The sequence below is a fragment of the Phycodurus eques genome, chromosome 5 (genome assembly GCF_024500275.1).
Source record: "Phycodurus eques isolate BA_2022a chromosome 5, UOR_Pequ_1.1, whole genome shotgun sequence".
NCBI lineage: Eukaryota > Metazoa > Chordata > Actinopteri > Syngnathiformes > Syngnathidae > Phycodurus > Phycodurus eques.
In genome coordinates, this window is record NC_084529.1 from 177367 (window position 1) to 204282 (window position 26916).

The 26916-nt window shown below is 41.8% G+C and overlaps 2 protein-coding genes across 8 annotated transcripts; one reads left to right on the forward strand and one right to left on the reverse strand.

Annotated features, from left to right (window-relative positions):
- The first annotated feature begins 58 nt into the window (after positions 1-58).
- On the forward strand, positions 59-10571 carry spata2l (spermatogenesis associated 2-like). 2 transcript variants are annotated; one of them, XM_061677285.1, is made up of 5 exons: positions 59-507; positions 3622-3928; positions 4292-4670; positions 4774-5064; positions 9124-10571. In XM_061677285.1, the coding sequence occupies exons 3-5, from the start codon at positions 4305-4307 to the stop codon at positions 10099-10101; spliced, it is 1635 nt and encodes a 544-aa protein (XP_061533269.1). In that variant the 5' UTR covers positions 59-507; positions 3622-3928; positions 4292-4304; the 3' UTR covers positions 10102-10571. The 2 variants fall into 2 exon arrangements, with proteins under 2 accessions (XP_061533269.1, XP_061533271.1); XM_061677287.1 differs by having other exon boundaries at positions 3892-3928.
- Positions 10572-20317: 9746 nt separating this feature from the next.
- On the reverse strand, positions 20318-25759 carry pdf (peptide deformylase, mitochondrial). 6 transcript variants are annotated; one of them, XM_061677750.1, is made up of 4 exons: positions 25647-25759; positions 21112-21192; positions 20575-20813; positions 20318-20479 (listed from the first exon to the last, which is right to left on the reverse strand). In XM_061677750.1, the coding sequence occupies exons 2-4, from the start codon at positions 21141-21143 to the stop codon at positions 20322-20324; spliced, it is 429 nt and encodes a 142-aa protein (XP_061533734.1). In that variant the 5' UTR covers positions 21144-21192; positions 25647-25759; the 3' UTR covers positions 20318-20321. The 6 variants fall into 6 exon arrangements, with proteins under 6 accessions (XP_061533734.1, XP_061533731.1, XP_061533730.1 ...); XM_061677747.1 differs by having other exon boundaries at positions 25548-25757; XM_061677746.1 differs by having other exon boundaries at positions 20575-21192; positions 25647-25744.
- Between the last annotated feature and the right edge of the window lie 1157 nt (positions 25760-26916).

The window sequence follows — 26916 nt, forward strand, 5'->3', positions numbered from 1 at the left end:
CACGCCCTATACCGTCTGACTGAGTTTTAGATGATGTACGTGCGCGTTGATATGGAAGCCCATTCCCGGGCGGCACGGTGGACGTCTGATATGTAAAGTTTATGGAAAATGTTACTTGAGTAAATGTAACGGACTAAATGTAGCGCATTACTACCCACCTCTGGAAATAAGTCGAGGGATGAGTTGAAGAAAAGTCGGGTTCCAATATTTAATCTTCGAAATGTACTGAACACTGAGGAAATTCAGATCCAAGCCTAGTTTGAGTTTTTAAATGAAACAGGATTGATAAAGACAATAAAGTCTAGTTTCTTTATTTTGCTCTCTAGTCCTAGACATATGTACACTCCAGCACAACAGATGGTGGTAATGCACCTTGAACGTTTGATGCCACCCGCCCACAAACAAGAAGAAGAAGACGAAGAAGACGACGACTAAATACGGCTGGGAAACTTTGTTCCAGAATCTTTTCATCTCTTTTTGACAAGCGTCTAAAGGGAAAACGTACAGGTGAGTTAGCGTTCTTTTTTTTCTCTCCATCCAACCACGTCTGTCGATATATGTGCTGCATAGCATAGCTGCGAGTTGGTAGCTAGCAAGCGTTCAGGCTAATACCTTCGAATGTAGTTTATATGTATCGACTAAAAACCAGGAAATGCAACCGGTCTGGGAAAGGGCCACGCATTTAAATCTATCCTACTGTACAAGCAGTTGAACGGGACGAGGGGAAAAGTTGGCTTGGTTTTGGACGCATAATCTGTGTTGTAAACTCCAATATATAATAATATCTCGGTGACAGTAGCGGTTTAATGCGCCGTCATACCTAAACTGTATATTTAAAACACACACACGTTGTCAATCATTGTAAACACTAGCTTTTATTTCCCCAATTGGCTGAGGGGCTTCCTAAAATTAGTATGTTTTTATTTATTTTTAAAGTGTTCCTTAACCAAAATGGAAAAAGACTTCGACCCTTCTTGAGGTCAACATCTATAGCACTTCGTAAGCTCATGTCACGAGCTGGAACCCAAACAGCAAGCAATGATGAGTAAAGGCCACTTTATACTCCCCCGCGGGCGCGCGGCCGACAACGCCCGCCCATGCATCACGTGACCGACGAATTGGCCCGTCTACGTCGCTTGACGCGCACACATCAAAAATAGTTGCTGCGCGTCGAACGCCACGGAGATCCACTCTCGTGATTGGTCCGTTTTAGTCACATGCTGTGATGACTTACTCAGCGTGCCCCTTGGTTCTACATACCATCTACGCCGCCGCCTTCTCGATCGATTTTGGAGCAAAATTAAACGTATCATTTGTTCTACCAGACACTGTTCCACGGTCGCCATTGTTGTTGCTTTGTTCCTTGTTATGGAAAGGAAAGTAAAAACGGCTACCGGATATGGCCACAAAATGCAGAGGAAACTCCACGCTGTGGCGTCCTCGCCAATACCAGCCGTAGCGACACCCCTGACTTGGAGGATAACTGCATTACACTTTCTAAACAGCGCGTGTGGGTTGCGCTCGAGTATAAAGTCAAACTGCGTGCGGTATAGTCGCAGTGATAGCTTCTTACTAAGGGATATTCAGCAGGCTATGTCGCTGTAACTAGTTTCACTTTTGTTTTAAATACTAACAAATTATTATTTCCTTTTTACTTTTTGAGTGGATGGGTGATTCAAATTCATCCATCCATCCATCCAATTTCCGTGCTGGAGCCTATCCCAGCTATCTTTGGACGAGAGGCGAGGTACACCCTGAACTGATCACCAGCCAATCGAAGGGCACATAATAAACAAACAACCATTCGCATTCTCATTCACACCTACAGGCAATTTAGAGTCTTCGATGAACCTACCATGCATGTTTTTGGTATATAGGAGGAAACCGGAGTACCCGGAGAAAATCCACGCAGGCACGGGGAGAACATGCAAACTCCACACAGACCAGGCCGGATTTGAACCCGCATCCTCAGAACTGTGAGGCATATGTGCTAACCAGTCGGCCGCCGGGTCATTCAAATAATTAAATCAAGTTAATGACTTCCGTCAAGTCATTGTACTTTGATGTAGTGGGTTTGCTTGTGTGCCAATTTGTGCAGTTCTTCCTAATTAAGTTTTGGTGATTAGAATGGTATGAAGATTTCATCCAGATCTTATTCATAATGCACATTTTGCACCATCTAAACTGAACAAAAATATAAATGCTGAACACTTTGAAATGAAAGAAAAACACAAAAACATAGACAATACTAGAGAGCACGTAACCGAGGCGTCTACATGGGTAGGCGCCATCTTGGTTTTATCATCAGATCATTGCACTATTAGTCACTTAAAACTCAACGACTCTCCAGTCATGTTCTGTCCTAAATGTATATTTTGTCGTACTGGCTGTTTGTTTTTATACGAGAGTGGTTCCAACCAGAGGTTTGGACTCGAGTCATGAATTTGATGACTTTAGACTCCACAATATATTTAAGACTTGCAACTCGACTTCGACTTGAACAGCAATGACTTGTGACTTATCTTGGACTTGAACCCATTGACTTGAAAAGACTTGCTATTTTGACCAAAACACTCAGAAGCACTTCTTAGTTTACTCTTACTATACAGTAGCTATATGTACAGCTTACTGTTGTACATCAAGATAATATGGTAATTGACATCATAATTCCGAATGTCTTACTAATTCTTTATTAAGACATGAGTCCCACACCATTATTGCTCATGTGTAGTTCTTATTTTTTGACGGTTGACACCCTGTTGGGCACGCTCTGGCAGAGGAATTAACCAACAATACAACATAAATCACCAATAAGTATGACAACTAAATAAGGTGTACATTCCAAGAACCACTGTTAACATATACACAAACAATGACATTTAACATAACAATGAGGTTAGTTATTGCAAAAAAAAAAAATCTACATTGGATTGTGGGAATTGCGCGTCTGACGTCGCGTATGCTCGTGTTCATTAGCATTAGCAGCTAGCTTTGTGAGTGATCACGCATATAGTTACACGAAGGGCTGCCCGTGCGCTGTCTGGGCTTCCTGTACATTGGTCTGGTTTAGTCAGTGTCGTGTTCTCAAGAATCAGTCTTGAACTGTATTAATTTTTTACGATAAAAATATATTTTATCGTATTACTGGATTATTCTGATAGAACTGTGGGTAGAATACTTGATTTACTAATTGCAGCACGACTGGATTCAAATTCTTATTTGTGACAGGTGTGTTTGCCACTTCAGAAATAAAATAAGTTAGTTGTTGCATGACCTTATACCTTACCGTGTATGGGGGTTAAATAAAAATGTAAGTAATTTGGAGAAAGATATGAAGGAAGGTAAACGCCTGTGTTCACTTCTGGGTTAGTCCGATTTATGCTTTAACTTGAAAATCAAACTAATTTGTCTCGTAAAGGGGTACCCCGTTACTTTTTAGATGTATAAAACTTCAGGACAAAGTGACGACAAACCTTTTTTTCAGTCTCGTAATTTGAAGGTTGCTCCATGAATTAGATGAGAGTTCCCCAGAGGTCTTTTGTTGAACCCAAACACACGCAAATGATACAGGTAGTGAATTTTTATAGAAAATCTAATGAGATCTAACATGGGAATCTACAGGGCGATCCATTATTGGACACATCGGACCCTTCCCTGCCGCAGGGCACCCTGCCAGCGCTCCGAGCTACCCTTCTGGGCTGCCTGGGCAAACTCCATTGGGAAGGAAGCGGGCAGCACACGTCCGCTCTGAGCGTCTTGCGAACAGCGACATACGGGCTCCGGCCGCACTGCCTGGGAACTTTTCATTTTCTCTGCTCTTCCTTTTTTCTTCCTCCTTTCCCGCCAAATCCACCTGTTCCCTCGTGTGGACCGGACCGGTCAAACATTCAGGAGATCGACCCGCCTGCCTTTATTGTGTTCCACGCACGTAAGTCCAACTTGCGGTCTACTTGAAGTACAGATTAGAGCATATTTGGGTTTAAATTAGACTTTACACCGATTTTAATCGGCCTTATTGGTATCGGCCGATAATTACCATTTTATGCTGATCGGCTGTTCGGCGTTAATGTCATCATTCGCCGATGATCGGCTCCGCAAAAGACATTTACTCCGCGTCGCCATCCGTGCACGGTATATTTGTTGTATAAGTTTGTTGACATTTTCATTGTAAGTTTACAAAAAGACTTACTAATAGCTAATTACAGACTAATTATGAGTTGTTGTCACTGATCTGACTGTCCATGCAGTCCAAGTGTAATTGTTTTTCTATGGATCTTTCTTTCATTCTCAGCTGATAGCCCGAGATGAGCATCTTTCAAGAAAGCGTGCGACATTTAGTGGCTGCTTATGATCACACATTAGAGCAGCAAATAGTGAGGAGAGGCTCCTACCTGGCATGCAGCGATAAGGAGCTGTGGAAGCAGGTGGATGAGCTCTTGAGCAACAAAAATGCTCAAGAAACCCACTGCCTGAATGTGGATCCTCTGAGCGTTATGGAAGAGTCGCTCAAAGTGGAAGCAGCATTAAGAAAAGCATCGAAAGCAGGTAGCGCCAAGCAAGTGAAAGCAAGAGGAGGACTGCGAGGCCTTGCCAAAGCGTTTGAGGTTCTTGAACAAGCCGCTTTGAACCTGTACCTTGGGCCCTGGAGGGAAGAGTACAAAGTTGTCAAGGTTCATTGATTAGCGTTATGTATTAGCCGTAGTAACTAATGCAGTATTTCGGGTTTTTTTTCAAAGTGTGTTTTCCATAATGTTTGGTTCTCTTGTCTCCCAGATGTACTCAGGCATGTTTACACACTACATCAAACCGGTGCTGTCCGAGGCACAGATCGAGAAGCTCTTTGGTTTGCTAGGATACCAGTGCTCAACACGACAGGAGCAGCTTCATCTCCAGTTCCTCACAGTCAGCCCATTGATTTTGGATGATTTCCTCTCCCTGTCGTGTGCCTTTTTTCTGGCACGCTGCGAGTGCCGCCTCCTTCTGACGGCCCTGGAGAATCATGGCGGTGATCCCCAGTGGGAGCTGTGTATGGTCAGGGAGAGACTGCGGGGATGTATCATACAGGTATGTTAGAATTGATTCTACATTGTAAATTAATCATTGTTCGAAAGCCGGGCTCTCAAACTCAATTTACCTTGGGGCCGCTGGAGGCGGAGTCTGGGCCGCAGCCTTGGCGCACATGGCACGTGTGCACAATTTAAATTAACAATTTTAAAAAATCCAATCTTCTCAAACGTCTTTTTTTTTTCACAAAATAAGATAAACAAGGATGCTGATCAGACCAGATCCGCCACCACCTCCCCCCACTGATGGGTGTATGTTGCATTAAATTGTTTTTGTATAATCTTAATCGATGACACCCTAATAAATTTGCGATTTTTCAGCATATTAAATTAGCGATTGAACATAATTTTGGGGAGATAGCTGTTGTTCATATGATGCAATGGTGCAATGTTATATGACAGCAATGTAAGGTATAATACCAGCTTGAACAAAGCGGTGTTTTGAATCTTTTTTTTTTTTTTTTTTTTCCCTGAAAAGTTGTCATTTTGGAGGTGAGGGGATTCCACCTGACAGCGACAATATATAAAATATGATAAAATACTGTCACTTTCTAGTATAGTACATACCTTTTTCCATACTGGCAATGCAGCGAATTTGGTCTCAACTTCTGCCACTGAAGTTCACACCAAGACATCGGGGGGCATGTTCATTTTGGTGATGAAAAAGGGGCGTTCCAAAGACCGTTATTTACCAATTGCTCCAAAAGGGATTGATATTATTGGAAATGACTGCCAGTTAGTGGTGTAATGAGACCAGAATTCTGACTTCAATTCTATACCTGCATAAAATTCCCTCGATGCTGGTACTGAAACGATACCGCGGCAAAAACCTAAAACATCAGTAAAAGCAGTGGAATGAAAACTGAAAACACAAGTTCAAATACTTTTATTTTAATTAATTCAAAATATGATGATTATTAACTTGAAAAATAATTTAATAAAGGAATTAGCCCATTCTTAAGTCACTTTCTAAAAAATTCCTGCATTATCATATACTGTGTTATATAACAAATGTGTGTGTGTATGTTTAAAAATTACGTACAGTCTATGTAGGATTTATACAGTTATTAAAAAAATGATAAGCCTACTCTTGTTTCTTCAATTTCTTGACCCCGGACTGTTGAACAGCTGAAGCTGTACATCAAGCAAGAATGGGAAAGAATTCCACCTCCAAAGCTTCAGCAATTAGTGTCGTCAGTTCCCAAACGTTTATTGAGTGTTGTTCAAAGAAAGGGTGATGTAACACAGTGGTACGCATGACCCTGTCCCAGCTTTTTTGGAACGTGTTGCATCCATAAAATTCGACGGTAATGGTTATTTGCTAAAAACAATCAAGTTTATCAGTTTGACCATTAAATAAAATATCACACATGCATCCATCCATCCATTTTCTGAGCCGCTTCTCCTCACGCGGGTCGCAGGCGTGCTGGAGCCTATCCCAGCTATCATCGGGCAGGAGTCGGGGGTACACCCTCAACTGGTTGCCAGCCAATCGCAGTATAATATCACACATTAACATAAATATCTTTGTAGTGTATTCAATTAAATATAGGTTGAACATGATTTGCAAATCATTGTATTCTGTTTTTATTTATGTTTCACACAACGTCCCAACTTCATTGGAATTGGGGTTGTATTTTACAATTGAAAAATCTCACGGAACACCATGTCACAAAAAGTTGATACAGTAATTACTATATGTACTTCCTGCCATCTAACAGAAGACCATTTATCATTTGTTCTGTCTGTCACGATGCCTCACTGGCATAAATAGATGAACAAAGAACAATTATTTATTGTAAATATAATGTTTTGAGCAATTAAGTACATAAGTATATACAGTAAATGAACAGGTCATTTAAATAGACACATTCCTCCATCTTGTGATCGGATCGGTGATCGTTTTTTTCAACTCGCTCATCGGTGATTGGCCCCAAAAATCCTGATCGTGTAAAGCCTAATTTAAATGTAGCATCACTTCACGACTTCCTCCCTCCACCGAGTGTTTGGGACGGCTGGCGGGGTGGGCGGCTGATTACGCTTTTGCGCTTATGGTCTTCGGCATTTTTTTGGTCTGGCGGGGGGGACTTGGCATTGAACTGGAGCTTCACAGTGGCGGCTTTGCGTCGCAGTGGGTTTTGTGGCGTTTTGTTCCATCCATTGAAGGGGGAAGGAGGAAGTTCACCGGTGCCGTGTGGGGTTGCTTTTCGTGGTAGGTTCCAGTGCGTGCCACTCAAGGTAGGGGGCTGTGGGCTTTGGAGCAGGGGGTCAGGTTGACCATTTGGCGTGGTGGGGCAGTCCCGGGTTGCTGTATTTGGCTTTTAGCTGAGACATTGATGGATGGGTGTTGGGTCGGTTGGGTCATTTCCACACGCATTGCCTTTTGGTTCGTGGGTTTGATGTTGGTGCCGGTTGTGGGGAGTCCCGGCATTTTGGTCTGTGGTGCGGGCTGCTGGGAGCGTGGATGTTCATAGTTTGGGCGCCCTTTATTTGAGTCTCAACAGTAGTACTGCCTTGCTCATTTTCCGAGATCCTCTCCTGCCCTTTTCTGTCCTCTCTTATCTGGTTCTCTTGGTTAGTTATAGGATGTCCTCACCGGGTGCCCCTCCCCCACCTTCCAATCGACAAATAACTGTTGTAATGTTACTTGTGTTCCAATATCTAGACTGTCTCACTATTGATCTGCTGTGGTTTTCACCCCTTGTCCACTTGTCTGTCCGCTAAAACCCGTTTCTGTCCGGCTGCATTTTCAATAAACATTAGATTCATTAAAACATTTAAAAATAAGCAGAGGGAGTATTTTAAACTCCCCTGTTGCACAGAAAAACTGTTCCAGCACAAAGGCATACAGATCCACCATTCTGCAAGGCCATCCAGGTTTTAAAAAAAAAATTAAAAAAATTAAAAAAAAAAAATTACAAAAAAAAGAGTATTTACATACAAATTTTATTTATACGTGGGATATATACGTGGTTTAATGACATAATTCTAAGAGGTTCGTCCGGTATTCCAGCACTGGCTTGTGCCGCTTCAATCTTGATCAGGTAGTGTCAGAAAGAATCTCACATTTAGATCTCACTGTTAAATGCATCTCACACGCAACCCGAAACACTATGAACTTTTTTTTTTAAGACAGATTTTGACAAGAAATCAAAATGACTACAAATAGACATTTTAAAAGATATATTTACTCAGTAATGTCATGAAGCATGGATATTTACAACAATTACTAATACATTTTTGTACGTTGTTGTTTGAGACTAGATTGAAGTAGAACTCACCTTGGCCTCTCCTGAGTTGAGTGCGCAACACCTGAGTAGATCATCAGGTAGGTGTTGTAATCTGCAGCAGGCCACTGGTGACTAACATCCTGTAATTCAATTTTATTTGTATTGGTTTATTTGTAAGCGTTAAGTCGGCATAATGGCCGACCGGTCAGCACATCTGCCTCACAGATCTGGGGACCCGAGTTCAAATCTGGCTTCGCCTGTGTGGAGTTTGCATGTCCTCCCCGTGCCTGCGTGGGTTTTCTCCGGTTTCCTCCCACATCCCAAAAACATGCAGGGTAGGTTAATTGAAGACTCTAAATTGCCTGTAGGTGTTAATGTGAGTGGAATTTGTTTATATGTGCTGGCGACCAGTTTGAGGTGTAACCCGCCTCTCGCCCGAAGATAGCTGGGATAGGCTCCAGCACGCCTGCGACCCTAGTGAGGAGATGCGGAGTGGGGTGCTGTGTGTACATTGAGGACAAAAATTAACTGAAATGATTTTAGCAAATGGCTGCAATATAACAAAGAGTGGAAAATGTAAGGTGGTCTGACTACTTTTCGTACCCGCTGTACATTTTAGCGATACTGTGCAACACATACCGTCTTGAAAACAGCCCTCGAGAGCTGGCCACCTTCATATAGGTACTTGGTGGGGTTTTATAAAATGATCCTTAAGTTATTAGGTATGTTCCAGACCCAAGCAGTCTTTAGAGGATTGCTTAATAATGACCTAAAAAACTGCACATGAAATCACATTTATTTTGAAAGCTGCTTATGGTGTGTCTCTCCAGGTTGCGCTGGACAATACTAAAAGGACAGTGGGATTCAAGCAGCCACTGATGGGGTCTGATGAAGAATCAGATGTGGATCTGTATACAGACAAGCAAGTTAATGGGAGGCAGAGAGGGGTGCTTGTTCCTGTTGATGAGAGTTCCCGCTCGTTAGCGTGGGCGACTCTGCCTGTTACAATGCACCACAATGGAGCACTGTCCTCATCCTCCCACGCCACGAGAGAATGTGTTTGCGTTTCAACACTTGGCTGCCAGGTTAGCAAAAGGTCAGAATCCGAACCATTCCGAGGCTCCTCTGCAAGATTGAGTCAACCCAGCAGCGCTGGTGGGGAGACAACCGCTGATTTGGATCTACAACATTACAGCCGACAGGCAGATATGGTAGTGATGGGAATGTATGAGGTGGAAAGCAGCCACCTTTGCAGCTGCCTCCAATCTCCTCACCTCTACTTGAACCAGTGTCTCGAATGCAACACACTCCACAATATCTCCTGTCCCATGGTTCAGCGCTGCTCCCAGGACGGGCACAAAGTGCTCTTGTCTGAAGAGATGAAAGAATCAGAAGCGATGTCACCTCAGAGCCGAAATGTCAGACCACGAGCTTTGAATGCGTCCCCGACTCTCAGCGGCAGCGGTGCTGCAATGTCGTCTTTATCTTTGTGTGATAACACGAAATCATTGAGCCCCATTTATCATCCAATTAGTTATCACGACTGCTGCGACCTCAACCGCCTTGATCCCCAGGTTCTATGTCTCAGTTGCAGCGTTTTCCACTCTGCTATCTGCAAAGGTTTAGACTTTTGCGAAAGTCAACACACACTCAAAACACTGGGTAACTGTTCCTGTGGGAGGACTTGTTCCAGAAAGCCCATGGTTCTGTGCAGATATTGTGGAGCAGAGTATTGTAATGATTGTTGGTATAGAAATCCTCTCTCATGCAGCTGTGGCCAAACATTTGATCAGGCATCTTCTCTGTGATTTGTCAGCATACTAAGGCCAAGATAATTCTATTTACAGTGCCTTAAATATGCAGAGTGGGGGGAAAAAAATCAAATGCTCAAATGTTGCCTTGACTTAATAAAAAAAAAAAAAATAGTTTGTGTGCAACTTTTTTATTTTATTTTATTTAGCTCCTGTGTACGACCTTTGTAACTCATTGCCAGGCCACGGTATACATTTGGTTTTCATCTTGTCCTCTGGGGCCCCTTGAATATGTAATTCACTGCCATGCAAATTGTTGTTTTTGTTGTTTGTAGCCAGACTATATTACAGTACATTGTATGGTCCTGTGAACGGGGCACTACAAGTACCCAATTTGCATGTTTAATAAACTCAAAACTACATCAGAAAGATCTGAATCCAGGATACGCACAACCTAGTTCCGCATTTGGAAAAACTGGTAAAAGCACTTCTTCCTTGCTCGGGCGAATGGCGAAGGGGGCCGTAATATAGCGTAATGTCTTTTTTTTTTTTTTTTTTTTTTTTTTCTCTCTCCCCCCTCACCATAGATCCAACAAATATGACAATAGCTGGTTTAGACTTCAGTTGTGTTTACATATCATTTGTGTAAATAAAATATATACATGTATATAACTTTTGTCTGAAGACACCAGTCATAAAGAAAACAAAATTTTAGTTCAGCTTCAAACAATCGTGCCATCAACCCTAATTACGCTCGTGAACATAGCATACACAGGAGGTCAGCTATTCCATTGTCCGTGTTGGTCATGTGACCTTCCGCATATAGCGGATTAGACGGGAAGACTTGAGATGGTGCCCCTTTTGACATATTTGGTTTGCCCAGTTACGAAGGAAGATTAATTTACCATCAGAAAACTCATACTAACACAATGTTATTCTAGCAGTGTAAATTGCCCACCAAATTTATGGGAACTTCAAAAAGTGACTAAAAAGTCAAAAATGATCAGTGTCTCAGATAAAGATATTGAGGTATGATCACATAACCATCAAATGTGTTTTTGTGAATAGTCAACAGTGTTGCAAGAAACGTGTTGAGAGAAAAGATGCAAGTTAACTGCAAAGGATTTAAGAATCAAGCGTGAAGCTACCAGGAACCCATTCTCTTCAAGTTCTGTCATATTTCAGAAATGCAACCTACCTGGAATACCTCAGTGTACAAGATATTCAGTGTTCAGAGACATGGCAAAGGTAAGAAAAGCTGAAAAAAATACCACCACTGAACCAGACACAAGATGAAGTGTCAAGACCGGGCCAAGAAATATCAACACCCAATTTCTCTTTTCGAAGATATTTTCTTCAGGCAGTGGTACAGGAAGAAGTCTGCATCTTTTAATGCAGGACAATGCTCCATTACATGCATCCAAGTACTTGAAACACGAAAAACTGACATGGCCACCTTCCTCACCTGACCCGGACCCAATTGAGAATTTGTGGGCAGTTCTTCAACGGGAGTTATACAGTGAAGGAAAACGGTACACCTCTCGGAACAATGTCTGGGAGGCTGTGGTTTCTGCTGCACAAAACCTACAAATCAAGAAACCGACAGAATCGATGCATGGAAGGCTTATCACCGATATTGAAAAGAGGGGTGGCTTAGCCATATTGGTTTATCTATTTCTATTAGAAAGTTTTGAGTTTGTTATAATTCTCAAATGAATGAAAATAAAAAAAAAGTGAGATGGGGAATGTGTTTTGCATGTAGTTGTGTAGTAATTCTGCACACCAATAGTTACCTAATAATTGTCCACATATTGAGAGTCTCCTAAAAAAGCCCAAACCTCACCTAACTCACTAAACGGTCTTATTTAAGGTTTATTAACAGTTTTGGTTTAACCCTAAAGCACTGTGGTTGGTGTTTAATATAAATGATCCTCAGAAATTAGACTTGTCTCATACAGTAATTCTGTTCAATTTGAACATCTCAAGGAGCACTCTTATCATCGTAAAAATGAAAAAAGAAGAGCACAACAGCAAACGTACACAGACACAAGAGCGAGGGAGGAGAGCAGTGGTCAGAGAAGCAGCCGAGAGGCCAACGGTCACTCTGGAGGAGCTGCAGAAATACACGGGTCAGGTGGGAGAATCTGTCCACAGGACACTTGGAAATCATGCACACCGCAAATCTGGCCTTTACGGAAGAGTGGTAAGAAAAAAAGCCATTGTTGAATGGCAGGCGTGAGAAGTCCCGTTTGCAGTTTGCCACAAGCCACGAAGGGGACACCACAAACGTGGAAGAAGGTGGTCTGGTCAGATGAGACCAAAGTTCATTTTTTTTAGGCCTACTGTGTGTGGCAGAAAACCTATACTGCTTATCAGCCTGAACACACCATCCCCACTGTGAAAAACGATGCTGTGGGGATGCTTTCCTTGAGCAGGGACAGGGAAGATTTGCCTGTTGGAGGCTGCTAAAGACTTGAGACTGGGGAAAAGATTGATTTTCCAGCTGCTTTATGGGCCTCATCCACTCCAAAATGCGCAGAAATGTTCTCCCTCTGCTCTGCCCACAAGTTGACCATCAATGCGTAATCACCGTCAGATTTATGACTCTTAATATTTAGCCAATATGCAAAACGTTCCGATCATCGGAAAGCTTCCGAAACTGGAAAGATAATCCTTTCCAATTAATTCTGAAGGTAAATTAGAGAATGTAACACAAAACAAACTACAATTAGACCATAACAATTTAAGAGAATTTTAAGAGCCGATAATGAGCTAACACTGCATACGATGTCCCCTTTGCTAATTTCTTTTTTTTTTCCAGGTTTGTCACACTTAAATGTTTCCCATCATCAAACAAATTTAAATATTAGTCAAAGAAAATACAAGTAAACACAAAATGCAGTTTTAAATTAAGGTTTTTATTATAAAGGGAGAAAAAAAATCCAAACCGACATGGCCCTGTGTGATTGGCTCCTAAAGCTAATAACTGATTGGGCCACCCTTAGCAACAACTGCAATCAAGCGTTTGCGATAACTTGCAATGAGTCTCTTACAGCGCTGTGGAGGAATTTTGTATCACCAGCGTTGTCAGGAATGTATGTGCAACAGGTTTGGTTCAAGAGAGTCCAAACACCGCCCTGAGAAGCCAATAGAAGATCAACTGTCATGCGCTTTTGGAGGGCTACTTCACGAATTGCATTCATTTCCACACGAGAAACCTCAAGAATGGTCAGGGTAGTGTTAACAAAACTAGAAAAGCGCTAACCTAGAGTTTCACACCATAACATCAATTTGCCCACCCCAATTTGAGGAACTAGAGCCTTGGTACCTGTTCTCCAAACCTTGTGATCGGTGGGGACGTCTGTGCCCCAAACTGGATCGTGCTCTTTAAATTGGGCCTGTCTGCGACGACTGGAACGGGGTGTGGCAGAGACAATGTATGAGTGGTCTGTCAAAGCAATAGGGGCACACCGACCTGACCAATTGTCGACGCTGTGTCCACAAAGCCAGTACACGTCCTCAAAAGGCATGTCAGCACATGCCCAACCGGTCAGGTGCTGACATAATAGGGAAGACGGGTAGCATCAAGAAGAGTTTGAGAATTGTTCAGAGACAAAGGCGGTGCGTGGTACGGATATACAGTGGGTACGGAAAGTGTTCAGACCCCCTTAAATTGTTCACTCTTTTTTTATATTGCAGCCATTTGCCAACCGTGCCGGCCATTCTGAGAATAATTGTGGTTAATTGTGCTACTACCACTTACTTCAACATGTCTACCATATCTAGACAGTATTTTGTAAGCGCAGTGATCGTTATTTCATTCTATACATTATCAGTAAAGCGTCAATAGGGTCCAAACCAATATCCATCAACTTGATACTAACATAATTATTTGTATATTATCATTATCTTTGAGATTGTTCATCAAAATATTACTAAATGTAAATACTGTACCTAAAAAAATGCTCTGGACCACAGGTGTCAAACTGGTCATCCCATCATTTTATCAAACTTGCTAATTGCGTTCTGGTGTAATACCATTGAGATATTTGGAAGCATTTTTTTTGTTACCAATCCCCCTTTGAAAAGAAATGTAATAGTTGAAAAACATGTTTTTATAGGGTCCTGATTTCAAAACTGGTTATTCATCAATGTGTTGTGTATAGCTCTATGTAATTACAGTCTACGAGGTCATCTTTCATTTATACGGGTTCACAGTCGTAGTGGCCCGCCGACTGTAGTCATAGCTACGATGCGGCCCGTGACAAAAATGAGTTTGACGCCCCTGCTCTAAACACCTAAAAGCTCCAGCTCGGTACTTGTCCTTCCCCGCGAAAGCCCGCGTCTGTGTCAACACGACATCATTTCAATAACGAGTGAAGGGATTTGAGTAGTCTGGCAATCGAAGGACTTTCTTCCGTCGGATCAAATCTGCCTCGGCATTTTTTGGCCAAGGGATGCCAATGACACAGTCAGTTCAGCATAAGTACTGATCCAGGACCTGCAATAATTTGTCATGCCCAAACGTAACATCTGTATCATTATTAGGTTTTTCGTCTGAATGGTGGGGGGTTTGAAATTTAGAAATGTAGTTTTTCAGACAACAGTTAAAATGTATCTTCTCTGACTGTATCCCAGTATCAGCTAAGAATTTCAGTAAGGCCCCTCTGTTCCTTTTTCAACCTATAGCCTACAAGTCTTGTCATTTGTAATATGTATAGTGCGTGTGGAAAGCCATGAAATCATACCACGTTGACCTAATGACAAATGTGCACAATTTAGTCTATATTGCTTCAATTGTCAACCCAAATAGGTGAATGTTCCATCATGAGTTATTTAATGTAATTATCTACATTAAATGTTAGTAGAACAATCATCATATCAGAATCAGAATCATCTTTATTTGCCAAGTATGTCCAAAACACACAAGGAATTTGTCTCCGGTAGTTGGAGCCGCTCTAGTACAACAAACAGTCAATTTACAGAACACTTTGGGGACATAAAGACATTGACAAAAAACAATTGTGCAAAAAGATGCAGAGTCCTCTAGCACTTAGAGCAGTTCGAACGACTAATATTGCAATAGTCCGGTGCAATGACCATTGTGCAAAGGGCGCTGAGACTTCAAGGAGTGTATGCGGTTTAAAGTGACGAGTCATCTGGGACAATGTCGGTTGTGCAAATGTTACAGATACTCCTCAATCAGTGTGCAAATGGAGCAGATGCTACTCTGGCATGAGTGGCCAGTATATGCAAATAGTGCAGCATGGCGAGACAACTACAGTGAGTGCACAAGTAATACATAATTGGCCCCACAGAAATGTGACAATATATATATATATATATATATATATATATATCACTATGATAATGCCAATATTGGTGCTGTGTTTGCAGCCTGTTAAATTGGCTCTAAGTCAATCTATAAATTCAGATTTTGTGGCAATCAATTATGTGTCAAACGTGTGATGCGACTTGTGCTGCTAAGCACAGAAATAAAACAATCCACTGCCTTTGTAACCCGGAGCACAAAACGAGACAAAACAAAACCAACAAAACCAACAAAACAAAGAGAAGAAAACAAAAACATTACAATTACTCCAGACATCCCCCCCCCCCGCACCCCCACCCCCCATTTGATAAAGTGAAACATCATCCCACCCATGCTCACTTTAGCAAAATACAAAAACAAAAAAAAATTCTCGACAACCAAAAAGCGGGTAATACCGGACGGAATTTGGCCCAATGGGTTTCGACTCCATACTGGACAAATATCGTCAACAGCATCCGTGCGAAGTGGATGTGTTGGCCGATGGGCAGTTTAGGTTCAATCCAATCGGTGGATAGTTCCCGATTTAACCCTATAGTTGCTGGTAGCCCAAACGGTGGGATTTGACTTGGGACTTGGGAAATCTCCGGGAAGCGGAAAACAATATTGCGCATGAAGATCAATTCGTAAGAAAGACGCAATGCAAAGCACGTATGCGCGTTGTGAAAAATCGGTGTTCTTTGACAAAGTTCAACAAAAAACGTGCCTAGTTAGTCATGCGCCGACAAATAAGCAATAGGCTTACATTCTTCGAATCGCGCTGAAGTTTGCTCCGCCAGAGAAATGTCCACATAAGACACACGCAACACAAAATTAAAAAAAAAATCACACAGCTGCGCAGTCATGACTGCAGGTTGCAGCATATAACAATCCTTTTCAAGGTTACACATCTGTTTGATGTTGAAATTGTACTACATTTAACTTTGAATGCACACTGACAATTATCCCAATCTAATAACATAATTCAATCAATGTTATTATTTTGTCTGAACGTTGAGTTGCACTATTCTAAGATTTTGAGAAGCCTCCTTTTCTCCTTTTTTGTCTGTAATGGAATCTATTTTGTTATCAGTAGGCTTTTCCCGTTCAAGTCTTTATGCCTCATTCTCACTACTTCATAATAAACAAAACAAAACTCTTGATCTACCATATCACAGCGTCACACTAGTTAATCACCAATCCTAAAAACAAAATGTAAAAAATAAATAAAAAAACTATTTTTCCACAACTTCTTTTCCCCCGGAGCAACAGGGTCACAACGCATTGCTGAAGTAGTAACACGCACACAGATACATACAGTAGCCACAGCGAACAACAGATCTTCCTGTAATCAAACAACATACTCTCCTCAAACACTTGGCCAAGATTCCAACATTCATCTCTCAAACACCACACAAAGGCATAAACATACACGCACCAACACATCAATAATCAGCAGACAGCACAGTCACTCACACCAAGTCCTTTTTGTGCAGAAGTTCAACACGTCAGTCAGATAGTCTAGTCTTCAGTCTCAAATACCTTTCAAGCTTTTGTCGTCATTTTAATTGCTGTGAATCACTTGGTGTCACATTTAAAATTTATTAAAGGTGCTCTATAAATACTTTTGCTTTGATCGTTTGACAAACATTATTTGAAACAAAACTTAACACTGAGCGCAAACAAATCGTGGCTTTGAACTCAGTGCTGTGAATTGCGCATTTTCACAAAACCGATACTCACCCCTCACAGTAAGTAGTTAACATTTTGCTTTTCACATTTGTGTTCATTTATTTCTATCAGTGGAATTAACCATGAGTTGAACCAGAATTTTCATTTATCGAGTACCAAAAAAATAACAAACCTTTGTTTATTTAAAAATTACAATCATCAATTCAAAATATGCCTTTTTCATTCTTTTTCCCCAGACAAAATATCCACTAGTGAATCGTTTCTCGAAAGCTTGAAAAATTAACAAATCGTCTTACATTTCGGGCGTGTCCTCGATCACCTTCTCTCAGGCCACTCAGGTGGAGTCGTCCACCGTGCCGCCCCAGCTATCTATGTATATATGTAATTGCTTTTTTCGTTCTGTTGATATTTTTTGTAACGCGACAACATTCTACGATGAGATGTAGTCACTGATTGATGTTAATAGCTTGTTTGTTTGTTTTCCAGTTTAATTGAATTGTTTTCTTAGCGGTAGCTAACGCGACAAGTAAGTAATGATTGTGAATATTTATTCGGGATCACAGTTCCTTCGGGATTTAAATCCCTCCAGATATTTTTAAACATCTGTCGTCGCGAAGTTTGGGAATCTCAACCTTTTAGAATTTGCCAATGTTCGAAGATTCGTGCTTCAGCTGAATCTAAGGATTTTACCCTTTTTAGGCGGGAACGCGCCGGTATCCCGCCTGGGACTTTAACCCGAGGCTTTGACGCGCTTTTCACACACAAAGACGCAGACCAACACACCTTTTCCAACCTTTTCAATTCTTAAAAACGTACCCTTACTTGTAATTTAGTTTGTGCCACTTAAATTCAAACAGCACTGGGAGAGAGTGAGGCGAGAATGTCCAGCAGAAATTTAGAAAAAGGCTTTCTGCTTACCTTTGTTTTGCTGCAGTTTTCGGATGTCTCAGCTCGTCTCCCCGGCGATGTACCTCTCGAGAATCCGGGTCACGGCACTATTTGTTAGAGGTTAGGAAAAGAGAACAGCGAAAAGTCGCGGCCCGCGTATAAGCCGCCAGGCGTACAAACCTCTATTGCCCGGTTCTTTTATTCTGACGTCAATGATTAGGCCGGATGAAAAGTTGAACAATTTATTCGAAAATACAAAGTCAAACAACAAGGTTGGAAATGGTTCAGCACTGGGCTTCTCCTCCATTTGGTTCAGAACAACGCCGATGGAAAAGTTCTTGTCCGCTTGTTTTATGGCCAAAACTGCTTCCCGTCGTGACGTCACGCGGCCGCCGACCAATCCTAGCTTCAGCCTAGTGTTTGGGGTCCATTCGGAAATTCAGTCCGATGCTCCCGTCGCGCCGCCGGAGACCACGGCACCCAGAGACAGAGCGTGCTCCACTTTCTATAACTTTACTATTGAACGGGTTGGCTATTGCTAGAGATGCGTCAGTGCATCCGCCATATTGAATGTGCCAGTTTTACTGACATCGAGTGGCACACGCACTACCAACGCTCTGAGTTACGGAAGTGAACTTCCCAACGCGCCCTGTGTGGATATGGTGTGCGTTTGTTGTGTCGGTGCGACTAACTGTCATGCAATTAGGTGTTTATAAGGACATCTGGATGTGCATCTGTAATAGGATGTATCAAATAAAAGTGTATGCGTGCAGCCAGCAATTTCGGTCATTCTAAACGTATTATCACATATCTGTATCCAGTAGCTACGGTAAGCGGACATGGAAAGATGTTCTTCCCACTTGGTGATTGGTAAGTGCATGAAATCCATTCATAAACTTTGGAGAGATTTCTTTGACTTTGCGGGAGAAGCGTCACTATTTGCTTGGCATTTGCAGTTTGAGGGGGGTTCTGGAGAGTTGGTATTCTTTTTGTTTTATTCCTGCTTTAAATTGATTGTATTGAAGAAAGTTTCCGCCTGTTATTTGAAATTCTTGGAACAGTTCATCCCGTGTCCTGAAAAGATGATTGTTAAATAGTTGTTGTCTGTGGTCAATTCCATGTTGTTCCCATTTACTAAAATGAAGGGTTATGTTATTGATTTCTAAATCTGGATGATGCCAGATTGGGGAGAGCATACCGGGAGATTCTAAACGTCGCCACCGAGCCGTTCGGGTGGATGCGATTGTTGGCTTCTTGAAGCATTTATGGCGTTTCAGACTTGTGGTAATAAATGGGAGGTTTGGGAGTTGAATGTTGTTGCAGTCTATTTGTTCCAATTCTAGCCAAGAATCCTTCTCCTCATTGTGGTGCAACCATTCGATGAGGTTTTGTAATTGGTTAGCTAAATAATCGTGTTTAAAGTTGGGAGCATTTAGCTGTTTACTTTTCTGAAGAGTGGCTAGACTAATTCTATTTTTCTTATTTTTGGAATAAACATTTATTTCAGCACAATCTAAGGATTGAAACCATTTAAATGTGGTCTTAAATGGAATCATTGAAAATGAGTAATTTATTTAAGGTAAGGTTTTCTTTTTGATTGAGAGTATTCTTCCCAGTAGGGATATAGGAAAGTTATTCCAGCGTGTTAAATCAGACGAGCTTTTTTCCCCCCCAGAAGTGGTGTGTAATCTAGATTGGTTAGCTCTGTGAGTTTTGGCGAAATATTAATACCTAAATACTTAATGTTTCCTATAGGAATAGGGTAATCTAGGATTTAAGTTTAACAAGTGTGAAAAGAGGCTGGATCATCTTTATCAGGAGCGCATACATTGACGATTGTGTAAAGCTTGTTAAATACTGTAGCCTGTATAATTAGGTATCGGCCTTCTGGATCTGCTACTGTACTATTTATTGTAAAAAGTAGTCTTTTATGGACTAGTATTGAGACTCCTCTTTGTCTGCAGTTATAAAAGGCCGAGATAACCTGAGTGAAATGAGGCATTTTTCTTCTGACTCAATAAGGTGCGTTTCTTGTAATAGGAGGTGGTCTGTTTCTGATTGCTTAGTCTAAATACACCCTTAGTGTGCTCGAAGATAAATTAGACTTGACAGCTAATTTGACACTAAATAGGTCAACATTTGGAGATTATTCAATTGGGTAATGACATTAGTGCATGTTTTGTGACATTTATAAAGCATTCTTTTTAGTTCAATCATGCATGAATGCAGTCGAGGATAGAATATTGGGATCCTAATTCAACGATGACTCCTTTTCAGTCCAAGGAGGAAGGAGTAGTTGTGATGTTTGGGAGAAAAGGCCCTCGTTTTATGCTTGTTTCCATCAGAGATAAGACTCAAACACTTTTTGGCTTGATCGGGGTCTCTTTTTTTATTCATTGTATGCCAGCCAGTTGACATTGATGAAAGTCTTGCTGTCCATGTGGTCAATGTAAAGGACCCCATCCAAGTGGTCCATCTCGTGCTGCAGGATTCGAGCTGGCCAACCGCTGCCTTGCCAAGTTGTATCTTCTCCTTTTTCATTCAGACCTAAGGGGGGTGGGATACACCAAAATTCTTTTGCTCAGTTTTAGCAGATTATACTTACAACAAAATTGACCTCATTTAGATCGAAAATGGTGTACCTGATACTTCCACAGACAGGTAACGTGGAACTGTGGCAGAAAAGCCACAGATGCTCTCACAGGCCTCTTGTAAGAGCACTGTCTGCCAATCTAACACCCTGAGCTCGGGGTTGACAAATATTCTCAGCGGTTGAACGGAGAGTCCATGAACTTTCCTAGACATAGGTGAACTCACATCCAACATCTTCTGAGGATACTCCAGGGCCAGGATTCGAAGTGGCACCCCAATCTGAGGAGCACTAATTCCAACACACTCCAATTTACGCATGACTTTGACCAGAGTGTTTATTACCTTCTGGACCTCAGGTCCCTTAATAGCTGCACGGTCAACTGCTACAGCTCTTGATCGCAGCACTGGGTCCCCTACCTGACACACATGATCGAACGGAGGACTGGGAGGAGCTATGATCTTTTGCTTAATGTACTGAAAGTAGGAACGCACCTTGACGTTGGTGGAGTAAGCGTTTGCAACAAGTACGTGTGAATTTGGTAATATGTGTGGAAAATGAGTGGAAAGAGCTGCACAAAGTCTCAAACCTAAGTGAGACAGATGAAGTATTGAAGAACATCGGGCCATAGCGGGGCCAGAGCCAGGAAGTCAGGAAAAGACGCCTGATTCTGCAAGAATATGATACAGAGGAATTGATTTAGAAATATGTACTCTGTAAACTACTCACGCCTATTTTCCCAGTCGCTGTATGGTCAGGTAAAGAACAACGTTAAAGCTCAAAATTGCTGAACCCCGGAATTCCTGTGAGATAGGGGCCCTCTTCGTAAAGTCTAATCTTATCCCACCTTTCCTTCATCTTTGATGGAATACTGTACATCGGAGGGTCAAGGAGAGATGAAAAGGTGCCTCCTTTTGAACACGTGAAAGAACAGAAAATTAATTCGACTCCACTTTTCCGACAAGATGTTATGGCGCGACGGCGACTATTGCTGATGGAAATTTACCTGCAAAATATTTGCTGAATTATAAAATGAAAGAAGCATCTTTTAAAATATTTCACAGATTCTACCCTTGTAAAGTGTTCTACAATGATTACAAATTTACAACCCCAATTCCAATCAAGTTGGGATGTTGTGTTAAACATAAATAAAAACAGAATACAATGATTTGCAAATCATGTTCGACCTATATTTAATTGAATACACGACAAAGACAAGATATTTAATGTTCAAACTGATAAACCTGATTGTTTTTAGCTAATAAATCATTAACTTAGAATTTGATGGCTGCAACACGTTCCAAAAAAGCTGAGACAGGCGGCAAAAAAGACGGAGAAAGTTGAGGAACGCTCATCAACCATCTGTTTGGAACATCCCACAGGTGAACAGGCTCATTGGGAACAGGGGGGGTGCCGTGATTGGGTAGAAAAGGAGCTTCCTTGAATTGCTCAGTCATTCACAAGCAAAGATGGGGCGAGGTTCACCTCTTTGTGAACAAGTGCGTGAGAAAATAGTCCAACAGTCCTAGGAACATTGTCCTTAACGTACAATTGCAAGGAATTTCGGGATTTCATCATCTACGGTCCATAATATCATCAAAAGGTTCAGAGAATCTGGAGAAATCACTGCATGTAAGCGGCAAGGCCGAAAACCGACATTGAATGCCCGTGACCTTCGATCCCTCAGGCAGCACTGCATCAAAAAAACGACATCTAAGCGTAAAGGATATCACTGCATGGGCTCAGGGTTAGGCCAGCATCTGTGTTCGTGCCAATGGCATGGGTAACTTACACATCTGTGAAGGCACCATTAATGCTGAAATGGTACAGACAGGTTTTGGAGAAACATATGCTGCCATCCAAGCAACGTCTTTTTCATGGACGCCCCTGCTTATTTCAGCAAGACAATGCCAAACCACATTCTGCACGTGTTACAAGAGCGTGGCTTCGAAGTAAAAGAGTGCGGGCAGGAGACTGGCCTCCCTGGAGTCCAGACCTGTCTCCCATTGAAAATGCGTGGCGCATTATGAAGCGTAAAATACGACAACGGAGACCCTGGACTGTTGAACGGCTGAAGCTGTACATCAAGCAAGAATGGGAAAGAATTCAATAGTGTCCTCAGTTCCCAAACGTTTATTGAATGTTGTCATAAGAAAAGATGATGTAACACAGTGGTAAGCATGACCCTGTCCCAGCTTTTTGGAATGCGATCATCTTCCTTTTTGCCACTGATTGAATGTCACCCCTGGCGACTGCGTTTGTATGCTCTGCTTTCTGAAGAAATAAAGAAAAAATGTTTCTTCCTTGCTTTTTTTTTTTTTTTTTTTTTTTCCCCCCATGCTGTCCGAAGTTTTGTACCTCGGAGTTCTTTCTGTATTTCATATTTTGTGTTTATATAGCAGTTTGGATATAATATCAGTCTTACAATTATTGAGGCAAATATTTGTTTACCTTGCTATTTGTTCACTACGACTACTCTCGATGCATGTTTATATTTACTGTTGTGTAGAAATGTTTGTTTTATTTAATGATTTTTAGTCTCTAGCGTGACACTTGGCGTCTTCCTGCCTGTCTGTAAACCTCATCGGCGGTCTGTTGCTTCAAATATTGCCGTAAGGGATTGTGGGTAATATCTCCCCTTTCCTTTCATAAAGGTTGCTCAAGAGTAACCTATGCTAAAAGTGGCATTTAGGCACCTTACCCAAGCTTTTTGTAGAATTCAAACAACCTATCCTCCAAGTACTTGTGGTTCATCTCGCTTGGATAGGAAAGGAAAGTTCCTAAGCAAGAACGAGAATCCGAAGAGGGCCAGGGATTGAGCCCTACCGTGAATAGTGACTTTTTGCAAATTAAAGCTTGTACTGTAAAACAATGCAGCCCTATGTTGTGATTGGTGCAGATTGTAATGGACATCTTGGTGAAGGAAACAGGGGTGATGAAGAAGTAATGGATAAGTACGGCATCCAGGAAAGGAACTTGGTGGTAGACTTTGCAAAAAGGATGGAAATGGGTGTTGTGTAGTAGTTTTTAAGAGCTGTGGGAACTATAGAGGAATAAAGTTGATGAGCCACACAGTGAAGATATGGGAGAGTAGTGGAGGCTAGACTCAGGACAGAAGTGAGTATTTGCGAGCAACAGTATGGTTTCATGCCTAGAAAGAGTACCGCAGATGCATTATTTGCCTTGAGGATGTTGATAGAAAAGTACAGAGAAGGTCAGAAGGAGCTACATTGTGTCTTTGTAGATCTAGAGAAAGCCTATGAGAGCAACTGTGGTACTGCATGCGGAAGTCTGGAGTGGCAGAGAAGTATGTTAGAATAGTACAGGACATGTACGAGGGCAGCAGAACAGCGGTGAGGTGTGACAGAGGAGTTTAAGGTGGAGATGGGACTACATCAGGGATCAGCCCTGAGCCCTTTCCTGTTTGCAGTGGTGATGGATAGGCTGACAGATGAGGTGAGACTGGAATCCCCGTGGACCGTGATGTTTGCAGATGACATTGTGATCTGCAGTGAAAGCAGGGAGCAGCTGGAGTTACAGTTAGAAAGATGGAGGCACGCACTGGAAAGAAGAGGAATGAAGATTAGCCGAAGTAAGACAGAATATATGTGCATGAATGAGAGGGGTGGTGGGGGAAAGAGTGAGGCTACAGGGAGAAGAGATAGCGAGGGTGGAGGACTTTAAATACTTGGGGTCAACCGTCCAGAGCAATGGGGAGTGTGGTCAGGAAGTGAAGAAACGGGTCCGAGCAGGTCGGAGCGGGTGGAGGAAGGTGTCAGGTGTGTTGTGTGACAGAAGAGTCTCTGCTAGTTTACAAGACAGTGGTGAGGCCAGCCATGATGGACAGATTAGAGACAACAGGAAGCAGAGCTGGAGGTGGCGGAAATGAAGATGTTGAGGTTCGCTCTCGGAGTGACCAGGTTGGATCAAATTCGAAATGAGCTCATCGGAGGGAGAGCCGAGGTTCGATGTTTTGGAGACAAAGTTAGAGAGAGCAGACTTCGATGGTTCGGACACGTCCAGAGGAGAACTAGTGAGTCTATTGGTGGAAGGATGATGGGGATGGAGCTGCCAGGCAAGAGAGCGAGAGGAAGACCGAAGAGAAGGTTGATGGATGTCGTGAGGGAAGACATGAGGGCAGTTGGTGTTCGAGAGGAGGGTGCAGGAGATAGGCTGACGTGGAAAAGGATGACGCGCTGTGGCGACCCCAAAAGGGACGAGCCCAAAGCAAAAGAAGAAGAAAGCAAGTATTGGAAATATGTATCACTGATACGTATTTTAGCGAGGTTTTTTTTTTCTCCTGTTCGTTGGCACTATTTTCCCCGTACAGTGCTAAGGTTTAAGTTTGCGGTTCTGAGATCTGCTCAATAAATGTTCTCAATAAATCACATCTTTGTTTTTTAAAAATCAATTTAGCTTTGCTTACAGACTATATAACCCATTCAAAACACTTTTGTATGCTTACATTTATATTGCTATATAGAATAGCACCATAAAGGGATTCCACTTATAACTTGATATTGCCCAGCCCGAGTGTCTGTAAATGGTGAAATAAGATTTTCTCCCCCCCACTTGTCTTGTTGCAGCCAAACACAGCACATCATTCACCATTTTTTGACATTGCCTATGAAATTGATCGAGTTAAACACTCAGGAAGAACCAGAACAAAACAAAGTGTCGACCTCCAACATGGCGGCTGCAATCTTGTCCAGATAAGCATGAAGTCATGGGAAAACTGTCTCTAATAAGAGCTTACTTGAGTATGTAGCATTATCAAACTAACACGTTGGCAGTAATTGGATACATTTTAAAACCTTGCGTCAGCATTTGATACTCACATATTTAAATACAAATACCAGCGACATCAATTTTCCATACATTACATTGTGGTGCTTTGTTTGTTTTTTTACGCTTCCAGCCATGTCATTTGCAAAATGTTAAGGCATTCATTCATTACAAAGCAAGAAATAGTGGAGAACTGCACTTGAAAAAACGAAGTACAACCGGGATCCATGAAATGCAAACCTTGAATGCAATTCCTCAGTTACTCTGTTCAATGGGAGGCCTTGATAGAGATCGAGCACAACGTGTTTTTTTATTGTATTTTTTAAAATCAATGCCTACTTGTTGTTTTTCGAATTTGCTGCTTGAAACAGCAGAAGCAACGAAGCGAACAAGTTCCGGGTTCAACATCGACCGCAGCAATGTCACAATAAAAGTGTTTGACTCGGAGCAACGCAGTTAGTTAAACCGCTTGACTTATTTTGACGAGAAGACGGAAGTGAAACTCCCGCACAGATATGGACAGAAAACAGATGCGGCAGTGCAACGTCGCAGCACTTCTATGCGACGTGACCAGGGTGCCACTGCGGTCAAGCCAGCCTCCACTCGTAAAGAAGTCAAGCGAGCCGCCCCTAATTTGGGTCATACTAGGCATTACGGTAATAAGTCGCCAACTAGCGGCGTAGGCCACCTTCAAAATAAAAGCCTGTATTATAATAATAATAGGCCGACAGGGACGTCAATGCATCAGATTTAAAATAATGACCTTAAAAAGCCTCTCTGTTATAACGCAACCAGTCCACTTCTGAGAGAACGTAAACTATGCCAAGATTGCAACCAGCAAGTTTAATTCGAATCTTGAGATGCATTTAAAAAAATAAAGTTTATTTGAAATCTGCATACATGACTGCGAGTACATATACATTTTTTGATTGATGATGTGCTAACTAGTCGTCCACTGTGCCGCAGCGATTAATTACTCGACAGCAATAAAAATAATACTATAGTACTATATACTAATATAGACCAGTTGAGTTAAAAAAATATTTTTAAAAATCCTTTTGGGAACACAAGACCAGTGGTTCTCAACTGTTGTCACCCTGGGACCCACATTTTCTATTGTCACTCAGTCTAGACCCAATTTTATATAATTCAAGAACAATAAAGAAAATGTATTGTTAAAAAATTGCATTTGAAAATATGTCTACTGTATCATATTTTAAACAAACACAATATCACAGTAGTAATAATTCATAAAGTCCTAATTACATTAAATGAAGTATTTGTGTCATATGGCAGTACCGTCTTAAACCAAGGACCCGCTATATTTGTTTCCTATCTGTCCGCTACCCACTCATAATGAATCCATGACCCACTTTTGGGTCCCAACCCACCAGTTGAGAATCCCTGCACTCGACCACTCCAGGTCTCCACCAAAAGAGGTTTGACAAAAATTTAAAAAAATTAAAAATGGATGTCTTCCTTCCAGTGTCAGACTGGAATGAGAAAATATTTCAGTGTCATCATTCAATCAACAACTGACGTTCTGCAGTATATTACACTATCAAAGAATGCCGCACATTTTGGGTTAAGATTTGATGCTGCAAATAAT